This window comes from Piliocolobus tephrosceles, chromosome 15, assembly GCF_002776525.5.
Source record: "Piliocolobus tephrosceles isolate RC106 chromosome 15, ASM277652v3, whole genome shotgun sequence".
NCBI classification, from domain to species: Eukaryota; Metazoa; Chordata; class Mammalia; order Primates; family Cercopithecidae; genus Piliocolobus; species Piliocolobus tephrosceles.
In genome coordinates, this window is record NC_045448.1 from 44,415,757 (window position 1) to 44,433,693 (window position 17,937).

Consider the following 17,937-nt stretch of genomic DNA (forward strand, 5'->3'; position numbering starts at 1 on the left):
CTCATAATGCTTTTGAATTAGTATGCCACTGATCAAGTAGTTGCATAAGTTGGTAATTTTCTAAGGGTAAAGTTGCACAGGGGGGTGACCTGTATTTACCCAGCTCCTACTTGTGCCAAGCCCCTTATTTATACACACAAAGAGTCGTAGGTAATCTTCTCAGTACCTTTCTTTTATAGATGAGACTTACAGAGATGAGGTAGCTTGCACAGGTCACAAAGCTAAATAAATCATGCAGCCAGAATTTGAATTAGGCTGACTCCAAAACCTGTTCTCTTTACATTATTCCATGTGGCCTTTTTAAGATAGTTAGAGATTATGTATATCTGTACGCCACCTCTGTCTACCATCCAGGAAAAATCATTTCCCATTCTTTTGTAAATATCATGTTTAATAGTCTTAAGATACTCTGTTTTATTGATTGAGACAGGGTCTCGTTCTTTGTCCCAAGCTGGAGTGCTATGGCACCATCATGGCTCACTGCAGCCTCAACCTGCCAGGCTCAAACGATCCTCCCAGCTCAGCCTCCTGAGTAGCTGGGATTACAGGCACACAGCACCACACTCGGCTAATTTTTTGTATTTTTTGTAGGGACAGGGTCTCGCTTCATTGCCAGGGCTAGTCTTACACTCCTGAGCTCAAGTTACCTTCCTACCTCAGCCTCCCAAAGTTCTGGGATTACAGACATGAGCCACTGCACCCAACCACAAGACAATCTGTTTTTAATGGTAAATATTTTATAAACTTGTTGAAGCAGTCAAGCCCAATTCCTTGTCAGTTATTTTTCATTTAAATACACATATTTATCTTAATCCAAAAATGGTTTAAGGCATTTTGATCTTAGAGAAGGTGAGGAAAAAACAGGACAGATTAGTCTCTTTTTGAGCCCAAAAGAATCTGTATTGTTTTTACATTATTAAATTTTGCATGCATTTTTCTGTTTTACTTCAAACAGATAAATGCAATACCCATAACTGCTTTTACATTTTTATATCACAGTTTTTAGAACTATATGAATATTAGTTTTTTCATGTTTACTTTTTATTCACTTGTCAAAGCATTGCCATAGAGAAGACCTATACTGTTTGAAAATGCACTAACATTAGTCACTGTGTTTTTAGGGTATGATTGATATAACACTTAGCTGTATGGTCTTGACCATTCAGATGACACTGTCTAAAATTATTCATTAAATTTGACATGATTCTTCAAGTAACATCTAATTTATTAGAATCTTCATTCATCATCAATTGTATCACATTTTGTCATATTCAAGAATTTTTAGTTTTAAAATTTTTTTGTCTGACAAGCAATGCATAGGACTCCACAAGAAATATTTTTACTAGTGTTTACTTTTTCTCTACTGTTGTAAGTAGTCATTTTAAGAATTTTGGTTATGGGCCGGGTGCAGTGGCTCACGCCTATAATCCCAACACTTTGGGAGGCCGAGGCGGGCAGATCACGAGGTCAGGAGATCGAGACCATCCTGGCTAACACGGTGAAACCCTGCCTCTACTAAAAATATAAAAGATTAGCCAGGTGTGGTGGCGGGCACCTGTAGTCCCAACTACTCAGGAGGCTGAGGCAGGAAAATGGCGTGAACCCAGGAGGCGGAGCTTGCAGTGAGCCAAAATCGCACCATTGCACTCCAGGCTGGGTGACAGAGCGAGACTCCGTCTCAAAAGAAAGAATTTTAGTTATGAGAGCTGTGTTTCAAGAGATAAATAATTGCTGCAAATAAATATTAGCTGGTTAAACTTTATTTTTTTAAATGTGCTTAGATTACCTTCCTTCCCCCTCCTATTACTACTCTCTGCTTGATTTATCTAATTTCTATGTCTTATTTGGTGTGAGTTAGTATTTTCATTATGAGAGGTTCGATTTTTAAGCTGTGTTAGTCTAGCTGATAGTAAAACCTTAAAACTTAGGGTGGATGGGAGATGTCCTAAATTCTCATTTCAGTAATTGCCTTCAATTTACAGAATAATTGTAAACATCCCATCTGATATGATAGTTTAATCAATATAACTAGAGTTCTGTGGTATTATTAATTTTACTATATTAAGGAAATATAAACTTCAATGTGAAATAACCTGTGGTGTTCTATAATTCACCAATATTTCTTTAGTAAGAGTCTTATCTATATGAGGTACTTCATATGCAAAAAATGTTACTCGCCATAGTGTATTCAACAGAGCATAAAGATAGACGTTGATCTTAATTATACCTGTGCACAAATCAGAGCTCTGCCACTTACTAAGATTGTCACTGTGGCAAATAACTTAAATCTCTCTGAGCCTTAGTTTCCTCACTTATAAAAATAACTGGAGTTCTTACTTTGTAGGGTACCTGTGAGGATTCAGTAAGATTATGTATGTAAAGTTCTTAGCACAAATATTATTTTTCCTTCCCTAGATGATAGGGGGACATAGAATGGAATATGAAATTGTCTTTACTCTCAAAGAGTTTGCAGTCTAAGTGGAGAGTCTTGTGAACCGTTGCAAGGTAGAGTTAATTGCTATAATAGATGTGTAAAAATAGGTGTGCTATATCAATTATATGAGTTCAGATAGAGAAAGTGCAGGAACCTAGATAATAGATTTCTCTTCTAATATTAATGAAAGCCCATGAGAGAGTTATGTAACAGTGTTTGGAAAAATCAAATGTAATGGCTGGGGAAGAGATTTCAGTCCTCTATTGTCTATCCAGAGTGATGAGAAAGTGCAATTTGCCATAAGATAAAATGACTTTTAAGTGTGGTCATTAGCTAAAGTTCTTCTCAATTTAGTGATTCTGTAGTGTCAGCCATTGCAAACCCATCTCTACTTGATTTATTGGTTTGGTTTGGTTTTCTTTTGCTTTTAATTTTTTTATTTTTCATTTTTTGAGACCAAGTCTCACCCTGTCACCCAGGCTGAAGTACAGTGGTGCAGTCTCGGCTCACTGCAACCTCTGCCTTCTAGGTTCAAGCAATTCTCCTGCCTCTCACCCTCCCAAGTAGCTGGGACTGCAGGCATGCACCACCATGCCTAGCTAATTTTTGTATTTTTAGTTGAGACGGGTTTCACCATGTTGATCAGGCTGGTGTCGAACTCCTGAACTAAAGTGATCCACCTGCCTCGGCCTCCAAAAGTACTGGGATTACAGGTATGAGCCACCGTGCCTGGCTATGGTTTAGTTTTAGTATGCCTTTTTTTTTGAGTTGGAGTCTCACTCTGTCACCCAGGCTGGAGTGCGGTGGCGCGATCTCAGCTCACTGCAAGCTCCACGCCTCCTGGATTCACGCCGTTCTCCTGCCTCAGCCTCCCAAGTAGCTGGGACGACAGGTGCCTTCCACCATGTCCGGCTAATTTTTTGATTTTTAGTAGAGACAGGGTTTCACCGTGTTAACCAGGATGGTCTCAATCTCCTGACCTCGTGGTCTGCCCAGCCTCGGCCTCCCAAAGTGCTGGGATTACAGACCTCAGGTCAGCCACCGTGCCCGACCTAGTATGTCTTTTAAAAAGCAACTTCCCTTCCCAAACTATCACTGCTATAGCAATTGACAGAAATACAGGTGATTAATAATGAAAGCGTCAGTTGGAAAGTGAGAGGTACTTTATCTGTTGAACTTGCCAAAACTGACCCAAATACGACAAATAGAACAACCTTTCGGCCAACCTTATTAATAAGTCCACCTCCAAATAGAGTTATGCCATTTAGTCTATATCAGTGATTTTCAACCCTGGCTGTATATCCAAATTGCCTGTCAGGCTTTAAAAGAACAACCCAAATCCACTGAATCTGTGTGTTTTGAAATAGAACTTTGACGTGTATGCAATTTTAAAAGCTCCACAGGTAATTCCAATGTGGAACAAGGGTTGATAATCACTTCTATGTGTAAGTCTTTGAAGCAGATTTTGTTTTAATGTCCTGTAATTTTTTAAAAATAAAATGGTAGGTTTTTATCCTTTTTTTTTTTTTTTTTCGGTTTGGGGGTTTTCTGGGGGAGAGGGTTGTAGGCCCTGCATTAAAAAGTCTTTGTGATATACCATAAAGTAGAAAATTTCCTCTTAAAGACTGACAAGGTTTACCATTGTACTTATCACGTTGTTCCATCTCAACACTTCCTGAATAGATTGAAATGGGAAACTTTGTATTTATTTATTTATGAATGAATGAATGAATGACACAGTCTTCCTCCATTGCCCAGGCTGGAGTGTAGAGGCATGAACATGGCTCACTGTAATCTCAACCTCCTGGGCTCAAGTGATCCTCCCACCTTAGCTTCCCAAGTAGCTGGGACCAGAGGTGTGTGTTGCCACACCTAATTTTTAAAATTTTTGTTGTGTAGAGACGGGGTCTCCCTATGTTGCCCAGGCTAATCTCAAACTCCTGGGCTCAAGTGATCCTTTCACCTTGACCTCCCAAAGTGCTGGGATTACAGGCATGAGCCACCAGCCCTGGCTGAGAAACTTTATTTAGGGAAACATGTTTTAAGTCCACATAATAAATTTTGCAAATTAAAAGACAGCTAATATGCTTGTTGTGCAAAATTGGAAAATTCAAAGAAAATAAAGTATCTGAACTCCCTGCCCATTATCATTGTATTGCTGTATTTCCTTTCTTTTCACGTATTTTTACATATGCTAACATGAACAGATACACAGACGTATATGTACCCAAAAAACATGGGTGATACACAGTATCATCTTTTTTTTTTTGGTAGATGCCTAGACTGGAGTGCAGTGGGTGTGATCTTGGCTCACCGCAACCTCCTCCACCTCCCGAGTTCAAGCAGTTCTCCTGCCTCACCCTCCCGAGTGGCTGAGATTATGGGTGCACACACCATGCCTAGCTAATTTTTGTATTTTTAGTAGAGATGGGGTTTCACCATGTTAGCGAGACTGGTCTCAAACTTCTGACCTCAGGTGATCCACCCACCTCGGCCTCCCAAAGTGCTGTGATTACAGGCATGAGCTACCGTGCCTGGCCCAGTATCATCTCATTTTTTGCCATGAGGACACTTCCCCGCCCCATTCCCCCCTCCCCACCCCGCCACATGTCTGAGGCAGGAAAACAAGCACTTTTGTTGTTGTTGTTGTTGAGACAGTCTCACTCTGTCGCCCAGGCTGGAGTGCAGTGGTGTGATCTTGGCTCACTGCAACCTCCGCCCTCCGAGTTCAAGCGATTCTCCTACCTCAGCCTCCCGAGTAGCTGGTATTACAGGCACCTGCCACCGCGTGCTGCTAATTTTTTGTATTTTTAGTAGAAGCAGTGTTTCACCATCTTGGCCAGGCTGGTCTTGAACTTCTGACGTCATGATCCACCCACCTCAGCCTAACAAGCACTCATTTGTTTTTGTGTTCTTTTTTAAGAGGGTCTCACTCTGTCGTCCAGACTGGAGTTCAGTGGCACGATCATGGGTCACTGAAGCTTGAACCTCCTCGACTTAGCTCGACCTCTCATCTCAGTTCCCCGAGTAGCTGGGACTATGGGCGTGCTCCTTTTAAACATTTTTTGTAGAGATAGGGTCTCACTGTGTTGCCCAGGCTGGCCTAGAACTCTTGACCTCAAGCAATCCTCCTACCCCTGTCCCCCAGAGTGGTGAAATTGCGGACATGAGTCACTGCTCCTGGCCAATGGGGACAACTTTTTTAAAAAATGACATTCATCTGCTCTCATTTTTCTAATAAAACATTGCCATTTATTATATGGCTTTATTAGTGTTATCTTTGTTCCGAAAGTGTAGTATAGTGTCTCTAAAGAAGGTTAAGAGTTTGTGTCAGATCAACTGCATCAATAACCTATTTTGTATTTTATTTTAAGATGAAAACTTCCGAATGTATTTAAAAAGGGGATATGATATGTTGGAACAGCTGTATATTGTCTGTCTAGATTCAACAACTTAACATTTTATTTTGCCATAGTTGCTTTATTTTTCTTTCTGTATCTACTGTTTTTTTTCTTTTTTTGACTGAACCCTTTGAGAGCAAATTGCAGACATCATATTTTACCTGTAAACATTTAAGCATGCAGCTTTTAAGAGTGAAGACATTTTTCAACCAGGCGCGGTAGCTCACACCTCTAATCCCACCACTCTGGGAGGCCGAGGCAGGCGGATCACCTGAGGTCGGGAGTTCGAGACCAGCCTGACCAACATGGAGAAACCCCATCTCTACTAAAAATACAAAATTAGCCGGCCGTGGTGGCACATGCCTGTAATCCCAGCTACTCGGGAGGCTGAGGTAGGAGAATCACTTAAATCTGCAAGGTGGAGGTTGCGGTGAGCCAAGATCACGCCATTGCCCTCCAGCCTGGGCAACAAGAGTGAAACTCCATCTCACTAAAAAAGAATGAAGACGTTTTTCTATATAACCATAATACCATTATTGTACCTAAGAAAATTAATTTTTTTAAATTTATTTTTAATTTTTGTGGGTACATTGTAGGTGTATAAAATAATAAATTTTATAATATCAAATATCAAGTTTAAATTTCCCTAGTTGTCCCCAGAATGACTGTTATAATTGTTATTTTGAATCCCAGTCTAATCAAGTTTATCAGTCAAGCACATTAAACAAGTCTTTAATCAATCAAGCCCCTCACCTGTTTTTTCCCCTTGACATTGACTTTGAAGAGCCTGAGCCAATTTTTTATAGTACGTCCTGCATTCTGAATTCATATGATTGTTTTCTCATGGTGTGCTGTAACTTGATCCTCTATTCACTTTTTCCCTGTAAACTGGGAGTTAGTATTATTAGATTCATTCTAAACATTTTTTGGCACGAATACAGGACATGACTGTATAATGCATCATATCAAGAGGCACATAATGTAAGGGTATCTTGATTTTAGTCTGTCAGCTTAACTGTGATCAGCTTGGATGATTAGAGCTTGTTCTGTACAGTATTAAAGTAATTACTATTGTAGAAACCTGTAGATTTTCCAACATTTACTAAAATATGAAAGGATTGAGTAGTTTATTATTCATACTTAGAATACTTAATTTATTTTTGTCTAGAGATGTTTTTATCAAAATAAGGGCAAAAAGTAAATACAGTTTTTATCTGTGAAAACTCTGAAGTCTTTCAAAGATCTGTTTAAATCTATATAGTTTTATGTTTTGTATTTCCTACTTACCATTTAGCAGAAATGATGAAGAAACTGTTCTGATGGCTTGCTTTTCTGTCCTTTTCCTACTGCTTTAAACATTAATTTTCTTTTGTACTAAATCGTATAGCCAATTATTGTGTTTTTTTTAAGTAAGTCAGTTTTAGGAAATGCTTGTGTTGCTGTTGAATTATAAAAGCTGAGTAAATTTCAGATTAAATTTTAAATGACTGAAATAAGACATAAACTAGTTAATGGTAATTTGGTTAAAATGACTTGAGATATTATAATTGGAAGTTTTTATTGATACAGGTAAGAATCGATATTTAATAAAATGTTCTCATGCTTAGACTATATTACTTTTCAGTAGAGAAATTAGTATTTTGCTGTAATGTGTTATGAAATACATGTGATATCCTAGTTTGTCTACTGACACTGGGGTCTTGAATCTTAAAAAAAGGCCTCCGATGAAGCAGAGGAAAGTGGATCACAGGGAAAATTGGTGGAAGCTCTCAGGCAAATGAGAATTAATCATAGGGGAAACTACCGACAACTTCTGGAGGAGATGCTGACTAGTTACAGGCTAGCTAAAGTAGAGGGAGAAGAAAGCCCTGCTGAACCAGCTGCCACAGCTACTTCTTCGAACAGTGATGCTGGAAACCCAGTGACAATGCAGGAAAGCCATACTGAATCAGAAAGTGGTCTTGCTGAATTAGACAGCTCTAATGAAGATGCAGGGACAAAGATGAGTGGTGAAAAAATATGACTTTTCTTTTTGGTAATATTTTTGTGATCTTTGATGGTTTTTAACTTAGGAAGTGTAATGTATGCATTTATATAACCGTTTTGTTATTTGAATCTTGGAAAACTAGTTTTATTATATTCAGATAGCCTTGTTTTTTAAAAAGGCCTTTGCATACACCTTTATGAGATAGTGTAAAATTGACTATTTATAGTACTATGGATTTAATGAAATTATATGTCGTTTCACATTGTATGCCAGAAATTAGGATACCAATTATGAATTACAGTCAGTAGTTAATACTAGATAGGATTAGAAATTTTGATTAGAGAGATTATGCTATATTATGGAAAAACTTGTTAATGTAGAATTATACTGCTTCATATTATTTTACCTATTAGTACACTCATAGTTAGCTTTGTAATAAATTTATGTTTTCTTTAATAATTTTAGTTCTTCAAAGAATGGCTGATGCTGGCCTGTAATTTTTCTTTCAAGGATAATAATTTGTGTGTTGTTTGATTTGTTTATATTTTACATCTCTGTAGTTTTATTTTTAGAAGTTGTGAGATACTGGATGTGTGGCTATTTTTCCTTTCTCTGTATTCTTCATGAAACATAACTTTTGAAAAACCTATGTATTATTCATACAGCTTTGGTTTGTATATTCTGTATAGCCTAACTACACACATCAAAATGTATGTCAACCAAGTGTTTAGAATGAAATTATAAGTGTTTGAGTCCAAATAAAGCATGTGATGTGGAATAATCTATGCATGTTGTACTTATTTTTGAATTAATTTTTTAAAAACAACCAAGTTTGGTATATTGGAAGAGTACCCATTAGAAATTCATTTGTATTTATATAACATTTAGAACACTTTTGGCTTACCTTTTTTCATTAATAAAAAGGAAAGAAGTTTAATGTTAAAATATATGTGTTGCATACTTAAATCTATTCTTTTTCTTATCCATCTTTTGTGGTACAAAATATTAATCTTTGGAGATTATGGGCACACATAGACATGTGAGAAAACTGCCACAGTGAGCATTTTAAAGATTGCAGAATTGTCCATTTTGTTACAAATTTTTATTAGTTATTAATAAATGGAATAATTATGGGCTGTTTTTAAAATAGTGGCAGATGAGAGTTTTTGTTTAAAGGGATTTTTAAATTATAGATTAGTCACATGGGGAAATATTTTTAAAAAATTTTTAATGACTGTAGAACATTAACTTTTCTTCTTTACGTTTATATTTATATCGTGTCTGAAGTTGCTTTAAGTTACCATAAATTGAAACTTTGGAATCTTTGGATGTTATAGCTGATGTTTTGATGTATTTTTCCAATGCCAGAATATTCTTAAGTGCTTTGAGAAAGGAAGGCATTTGATGGAGAGGGGAGGAAAATAACCCAACCCAGTTATCTATCTATATTAGATACACGTGTACACACACAATATACAATACACAACATCTCTCTGTAAAAGTACCCTTTTCAGACAAAGAAAGGAAGGTAACTTGTTCATCAATTTTGTTTTCTTTTGAAATTCAATCCAGTCTGGAAGTGGTATAGGTAAATAATAATATTCTTCCTTTTCTCTTCCTGTAGGGTGCTGGAGATCTAGAAGACCCATGGTAGCCTTAAAAACCTTCTAAAATGCTTTTGATTCTGAAAATTGGGGGAAAAAAACTTTTAATCACAATTTTCTTCAATACAAGGGGAAAATATTCTTGCGGATTCCCAACGTTTTGTGATATGAGCAGAAAATCATTAGCATTTCCCATCATTTGTTCATATTTGTGTTTTCTGACAGTTGCCACTTGTAGCGTTGCCTGTACTACAGTATTTTTTGCCAACCTCAGGCATACTCATTACATCTGTATTGAACTTTTGGCCCTAGAAACCAGTGGAGTTATTTCACCACAAATCAGCAATGTGCCTGAGGTGCATGGGAAATATAGTTAGCTATACTCTGAAAATACATTATGTTTTTTTCTTTAAACAAAACACACAACATGTAAGCATGTAAGAGTAAAGAATTGTATATGTTCCTTTTTTCAGTTCACCAAGTTGGAAGCCTTTTGCAGCTCTGTGGCTTGGAATTTCATTTGAGCAATTTCTATAGGATATGTATTTATTATTGATTGTTATTTAATTTTTTTCCAATTTTACCTGTATTACCAAACTGGGTTCTCCAATAATGTCCAAATTGTAATGTTGCCTTGCTTCAAGATAAAGTGTATTTGGGATTAATATTATAAACCCTTACAAATTTTATGCATGTATCTACTGTATCCTTCAACTCTCTCTAGAAAATCTTTTGAAACCAAATGGATTAATTTATGGCTATTTATAATTTGCTTTGACATTTCACTGTTGGAAATTTTTTAAAGATGAGATTTGTCTTTATAATGTAAATTGTGATTTTTGTTTTACATGTGGGTTTCTATAGTTTTAATTTTTTCAGCTTTTAAGATACAAGTTTTGTGTAATTTGGTATTTTTAATCATTTATGTTATTTTAAAAGCTCAGAATATCACATTGAAATTACTATAAATACATTTAAAATTATCTATTTTAGATCTAAGGAAATATTACAGAGATATTTTCATGGGTTCAGTAACCTTTCATTTTATAACATTGGGCACGGTACAGTGTGGCTGTCACATAAGGTACTTGAAGATTTATTAGTTTAATTCTATTTTTACAGTAACCTTGAATTCTTCTGAGTTTTGCATGTATTAAATTCAATTAATGCTGAACATGAAGAGTAAAGTGTTTATCTGAAAGAAGTTACTGGGTTAGGAGAAGTAATGAATGTATCCATTTGTACATGGTTTACATGTTGTGGATGCTTTGTAAACATTTTCCTATATGTTTAAATTGTGTTTCAGCAGGATGTAATTGCCCTTGTGTATAGTTAAAATGAGTCATCATCTGGTCCTGTGTGAAATGGAATTCATGGTATTTTCTGTAACATTTTCCTGAAGCTGTTTCTGGAGAGCCACACATTTTAAACAGACAGCTTTCCTGATCATTTGATTTATTGTGCACCTGATTTTTGGTTTAAAAGGAATTATTGCCACAATATATTTTATTTATTCTTTAGATTTTAGCCTTGTAAGTTAAAGTGCTTTACATGATGATGTGAAAAGCTGTTTGTCCCTTTACTGGGTTTGGGGGGTTGTTAAAAGATAGGGAATGAAGAATGCAAAATGGTTTATTGTTCAAACTGTCCACTCTGATCCAACCCTGTACTGATAGTACTTTCCAGTATGATATTGTGATGTTTCATACAATGCAGTGAACATAACCAACTTGTTACCTAAATAAAGAATTGATAAAAACAGTGTGACATATTACTATTTGGTATGATTCAGTTTTTAATGTTGTTTTAAACTTCTTACGTGGTTGGCATACTTGTGAAAATTTAATTCCAAATAGGAATTATCCAAACTGTACAGGACAATATTAATTAACCCCTTCTCTACTCCAGAAATATTTATACTCCTTTTTAAAAAACTTGCCTTTGGCCGAGTGCGTTGGCTCTCGCCTGTAATCCTAGCACTTTGGGAGGCCGAGGCGGGTGGATCACAAGGTCAAGAGATCGAGACCGTCCTGGCCAACATGGTGAAACCCCGTGTCCACTAAAAATACAAAAATTAGCTGGGCGTGGTGGTGCGTGCCTGTAATCCCAGCTACTCAGGAGGCTGAGGCAGGAGAATTGCTTGAACCCAGGAGGCAGAGGTTGCAGTGAGCCAAGATCGTGCCACTGCACTCCAGCCTGGGGACAGGGCGAGACTCCGTCTCAAAAAAAAAAAAAAAAACCTTTTTCATTGGGGGTTACTGGTGCTTGAAATAGAAATAATGTATGAGTTAGTAAAAGAAAAACCGATGTTCAGTGTTTACTCGTCTGAATTTCCTAGCCTGGCTATTCTCAAGTATTTTGGTCTCAGGACCCATTTATACTCTTACAAATTGTATATTCCAATGAACTTTCGCTTTTGTGGGTACTATCAATGTTTACTATATTAGAAATTAAAACTGAGAAATTATACATACTGTTTTAATTTGTTAAATAAAATGATTGCATGTTAACATAAACCATTTTATGGAAAATAATTGTCTTATAAGTTAAGATACAAAAATGCAGTGTAAAAAGAAGGACCAGTTTTCATTTTTGTGAGCCCTTTAATATTGGGCTGAATTCTGGTTTGTGCTTCTGCGTTCAGTCTGCTACAGTGTGGTGCGGCCCGATGGTTGAAGTATATGAAGAAACCTGGCCTCACATAGATAGGTAGTTGGAAAACAGGAGTATTTTAGTAACTTCAGATAATTGTAGATATCAAAACTTGACAACTGATAGTTTCTTGAAGGTTGGTTGCAATGTGAAATCAGAAAGTTTATTAGAGGACTTTCCTTAGTTTGTTATGTTAAAATCCACTGAGTCTCTCTTGCATTTTGAATGGACCTTCTGGCTATGCATGATTTTGTCACATCATGAATTGGTCATTTGGAAAATACTGGTTCACTGAATTATGCAGTTCTTCTAAATACCGATCCGTTATTCTGCAGTGATTAAAGTTTTTTGTTAAGGGTGGGCGTGGTGGCTCATGTCTGTAATCCCAGCAGTTTGGGAGGCTGAGGCAGGCAGATACCTGAGATCGGGAGTTTGAGACCAGCCTGACCAACATGGAGAAACCCTGTCTCTACTAAAAATACAAAATTAGCCAGGCGTGGTGGTGCATGCCTGTAATCCCAGCTACTCGGGAGGCTGAGGCAGAAGAATTGCTTGAACCCAGGTGACGGAGGCTGTAGTGAGATGAGATCGTGCCATTGCACTCCAGCCTGGGCAACAAGAGCGAAACTCTGTCTCAAAAAAAAAAAAAAAAAAGACCGCTTAGCTGAATGTTGTGGTAGCTTGTGCCTGTAATCCCAGAGGCTAAAGCAGGAGGATTGCTTGAGGCCAGGAGTTTGAGACCCGCCTGGGCAATATAGCAAGACCTGGTTTCTACACACACACAAATTTTAAGTACTCTAGCATGGTGTCACATGCCTGTAGTCCCAGCTACTTGGGAAACTGAGGCAGGAGGATTGCTTGAGTTCAGGAATTAAAGGCTGCAGTGAGCGGTGATCCAGCCACTGCACAGCAGCCTGGGCAACAGCAAGACTCCATCTCGAATTTTAAATATATGTCCCTTTTATATTAAAAAAATTAAATTTTAAAATAACATTGTGAAGGAATAAACAATCTAAGCAACAAATGCTTCCAAGCTTCTTCACTGTTAGTTTATTAACCTGAATAGAATTTACCATCAAGAGTCATAATTTCTTAATGCTAAAGTAGAAATCCATTGGGAGTTGCATTGTCACTGAAAAAAATTATAATGAAGGCCGGGCACAGTGGCTTACACCTGTAATCCCAGCACTTTGGCAGGCCAAGGTGGGCAGATCACTTGAGGTCAACGGTTCGAAATCAGCCTGGCTAAAATGGTGAAACCTGTCTCTACTTTAAAAAAAAAAAATACCAAAAGTAGCTTGGTGTGGTGCTGTGTGCCTGTTTTCCCAGCTACTCGGGAGTTGGAGGCAGGAGAATCGCTTGAACCTGGGAAGCGGAGGTTGCAGTGAGCCAAGATTGTGCTACTGCACTCCAGCCTGGGCGACAGAGGGAGAACCCGTCTCAAAAAAAGTTATAATGAACTGGTCTCCCTATATGAAAATGATGGCACTGCGTTGCCAGTTGTGATTCGTCTTTTTATCCAGGCTTTAAAATGGTTTTTAATAACAGGAGAAATAGTATTCGTTGGGGAAAAAAATGTTTCTATAATCATATTAGCCTTACATTTGAGTCAGGAATTACAGCCTTATTAGTTTACTTTTCAAACTGCCTGATACATTTTCCGAAACCTTGGAAAATGCATAAACCAGAGCAATATATGGTGCCCGAGTCTTTATCCAGCTTCAATACTTGAAATTAACCCGAACGTGTCCATCAAATATCTTTTGCTGGCCAAATATTATTCTTCCTTGTCTTGAATTTAAGGTTATATTTTTTAAATGATGTCTCACACTGACATTTCCTCTTCCAAATTGTCTTCATTTGTGTTTTGAAGTTCATCTGGTATAAGTATTAAGGGAAAACATGTGATAAGATTTCTTGTGGAACACATTTTGTTTTGAGAAACTAAACAGTATTCAGTGAAAAATAGCAAGTTGTGATGTTTTTCACATATTAGAAAATTCCTAGTTGTGCAAAAAATCCATTGTATATGCAAAATAGTCAAATGCTAACGTAATTGTTAAGATGAATTCAAGCAATTATTTAATTTCAAAGCAATTCTGAAGTTACTTTTTAAATTCTGTATTAGAAAATGCACTTAAATGAAGTCACTTGCTTTTAGTTCATAATGGGCATTATAACAATTTGCACTCTCGTTTTTATGCTAAATTGCTTAAGTTTTTTTCTATTCAACTTTGGGAGTTATTTTGTGAGCCCTAAAGAAAATGCTGAACAAGTGTTTGTTTTTGCCCATTGTTTTGATGATTTGTGTATGTTACATTATGGTCTAGAAGTAATAAGTGTAGCTACTAATAGAGAATACATTGCTTTTCAGGCAGCATCACCGCCATTTCTCACTTCCTGCTGGCTTTTCTGGCTGTGGTATTTTCTCCCCCTTATTTTCTGTTTCAGTTTTATTTTACCTGCAAACACTTCTAACTAGTATACTGTTTTGTGCTTAGATGTAACTGGTAGATATGCTCTTCTAATTCAGAGGTGAGGGGCACTTAGTGTTAGGAAGTTAGTATTTCTGTTATCTCATAAGTCTCCACAACTCCAGTGGGACACAAAAGAGCCAGACCTTTTATGTAAGGGTAGAATGAAAGATTGGACTTTACTTCTTTTTCTTAATTAATAAGCCTAGTCTATAATATTGGCAACAGTGTTTTTTTAATGATTAAATCTGTACAACAAATGTATTCTTTCCATCTAACATTCACCTATCATGAAAATAGTTTTGCATTTGAGATGAAGAGGACCAGTACCACCCAGGAGTTATTCTAATAGTGGGTCTGATACCTTCTTTCCCTCTCCTGAGTCGTTTACACTTACTTTTTTGGGCAGTGATTATGAAGAGGTGGTTTTGCTTCATTCCTAAGTCTTGAAGTTATGAAATGCAATTTACTATTTACTATTTGAGATGGAGTTTCACGTTTGTTGCCCAGGCTGGAGTGCAATGGCATGATCTCGGCTCACTGCAACCTCCACCTCCTGGGTTCAAGCGATTCTTCTGCCTCAGCCTCATGAGTAGTTGGGATTACAGGTGTCTGCCACCATGCCCAGCTAATTTTTTTGTATTTTTAGTAGAGATGGGATTTCACCCTGTTGGCCAGCCTGGTCTCAAACTCCTGACCTCAGGTGATCTGCCTGCCTTGGCCTCCCAAAGTGCTGGGATTACAGGCGTGAGCCACCGCGCCCATCCCGAAATGCAATTTATCTTAACAAAATTCCACGGTAACATGATATAGAGCACCATGGGGTTTATTTTCATGAGATTTTGCCTATGAATAATCAATAAATCGATAACAGTATAAAACTTATTTAAAATATTTAATATTTGCTATTAAAATTGTACTTAAGACTGCTTGTAATTGATATAGCACTTTGGTTCTACTGAAGTATACTCTTTTTTTGTTTGTTTGTTTGAGACGGAGTCTCGCTCTGTCCCCCAGGCTGGAGTGCAGTGGCCGGATCTCGGCTCACTGCAAGCTCCGCCTCCCGGGTTCATGCCATTCTCCAGTCTCATGGAGTAGCTGGGACTCCCGAGTAGCTGGGACTACAGGCGCCCGCCACCATGCCCGGCTACTTTTTCTGTATTATTATTATTATTATTTTTTGAGACGGGGTTTCACCGTGTTAGCCAGGATGGTCTCGATCTCCTGACCTCGTGATCCGCCTGTCTTGGCCTCCCAAAGTGCTGGGATTACAGGCTTGAGCCACCACGCTAGGCTGAAGTATAACTCTTGAAAGTTACTGGGTTCTACCTGGCACAGTGCCTCACGCCTTTAATCCCAGCACTTTGGGAGGCCGAGGTGGGTGGATCACCTGAGGTCAGGAGTTAGAGACCAGCCTGGCCAACCTGGTGAAACTCCGTCTCTACTAAAATTAGAAAAATTAGCTGAGCGTGGTGGCAGGTGCCTGTAGGCCCAGCTATTCAGGAGGCTGAGACAGGAAAATCACTTCAGCCTGGGCGACAGAGCGAGACTCCGTCTCAAAAAAAAAAACAAAAAACAAAAAAACAAAAAAAAAAAAAACATTTTAGGGGGAGCTTGAACAATACATAAACATTCTTAAGAGTTCTAGTTTACTTCTGACTATAAGTAATTTTAAAATGTGAAGTCTTCACGAAAGTTCTGTAGGCTCCTAAAGATCCTATACTCCAGCAGTTAATTAAATCCAATAACTTTAAAACATTTTAAATGGTTGTAATAATATATTTTACATGTATGATCAAAATCCTTAATGTAAACTGAAATTATTTCACTAAAATTCCTAACTGAAAAAAGGAGGGGAGAGGAGGAAGAGGGAAAGAAGGAGAAAAACGGAAAACAAACAGAAAATTTGGGTGGCGTGCTAGCTATTTGGATGCTGAAGCAGGAGGATCCCTTAAGCCCAGGAGTTCAAGTCTGCAGTGAGCTACAAATGCACCACTGCATGCCAGCCTGGGTAACAGAATGAGACCCTGTCTCTAATGCAAAAAAAAAAAAAAAAAAAAAAAAACCAGTTGGATAAGTATGAAATAGTATTATATAATTTGCATTTCTGATTACATGTGAGAAGAACATCTTTTCTATATATATTGGCCATTGAGTTTCCTCTTTTCTGAATTGAATGTTCACACCTTTTGTCCATTTTTCCATTGGGCTTGTCTTTTTCTAATTTATTTGTCTGTTTCTATATAGTCTAGATACTAATCCTTTGTTAGGTGAGCTGCAAAACCTCTCAGACTGCTTTTGTTTGTTTTTCTTTGTTTATGCAGTCTTGCTATTTGTCTTTTTTTTTTTTTTTTCTGTATGTTTTTCTTGTTTAGGAAATCATCCTCATCCCAAGTTCATATAGTCTCTAATTTTTTAAATTTATACATTTTCATTTTCATGTCAGGTGGATAATGTAGTAACAAAGCTGAGGGGAGGCACATCTCACACATAAGTGTGAAAACCCAATCATCATGCTTGTGAACTACAGAAGCATCTGTAATATTACCTTCCAGCCATTTTAGAAGTCTTCTACCTCCCAAGCAGGTATGCTTGGTAAAGTTTTTAATCGTTCTTGAATTTCTTGTTACATAGTTTATGAACTAAGGAATCTTTTTTTTCCATCCAGCTAACTAATTGTGCCAACACCATGCCACCCCTGTCAGATTCCCATTCCCCAAATATGTGTGATCCATTTGTAGTTTCTTCTGCTCTATTGTGTTTTTGTCTAACCCTGTGGAAATATCACATCAGTTTGATTACTATAGCCTCATAAGTGCTAACATCTGGCAGGTATACATTGTCTTCACCATATTTAAATTTAGTTCCTTTTATTTTTTATTTTCAAGACAAGTTCTCACTCTGTTGCCCAGGCTGGAGTGCAGTGGCATCATAGCACACTGCAGCATCGAACTCCTGTCCTCAAGCAATCCTCCTGCCTCGGCCTCCCAAAGTACTGGGGGTACAGACATGAGGCACTGCACCTGGCCTAAATCTAGTTCCTTCTAATAAAATACAACTAATAATCCACATTCTAATATTAAGAGCTTGCATCCATTTGGGGATGTAATATTGAAAATTGTTCACCCTACCTATAATCATTTTGTGTGTTTCTGTTGTACATTTACATTTTTAATTGTACTGTGGGACCACGTTGCTCACTCATTTTAATCTATCACTCCCTTTCCTCCCCCTGTAAAACAGGATTAGTAACTGTACCATGCCAAGCCATGTGGGAGCCTAAGGCAAATGGAAAAATCTGTAGTTATTCTTTTTTTTTCAGAAGAGCGTAGATTGTCTTATTTAAGAATTTTATATTATGTTCATCATTTTGCATTAGTTTTGA

The 17,937-nt window shown here is 37.4% G+C and overlaps 1 protein-coding gene and 1 pseudogene across 2 annotated transcripts in view; one reads left to right on the plus strand and one right to left on the minus strand.

Annotated features, from left to right (window-relative positions):
* Positions 1 to 11,200, plus strand: part of PPM1B (protein phosphatase, Mg2+/Mn2+ dependent 1B) — a 33,801-nt gene extending 22,601 nt beyond the window's left edge. The window contains exon 5 of one of the 2 annotated variants that reach the window (XM_026456103.1): positions 7,553 to 8,607. In XM_026456103.1, coding sequence (XP_026311888.1) covers positions 7,553 to 7,858 — 306 coding nt within the window. In that variant the 3' untranslated portion in view covers positions 7,859 to 8,607. Of the gene's footprint in view, positions 1 to 7,552; positions 8,608 to 9,446 lie in introns of those variants that run through there. The other variant, XM_026456104.1, reaches the window with a different exon arrangement.
* Positions 11,201 to 16,992: 5,792 nt separating this feature from the next.
* LOC111550466 lies at positions 16,993 to 17,088 on the minus strand (annotated as a pseudogene).
* Positions 17,089 to 17,937: the final 849 nt, after the last annotated feature.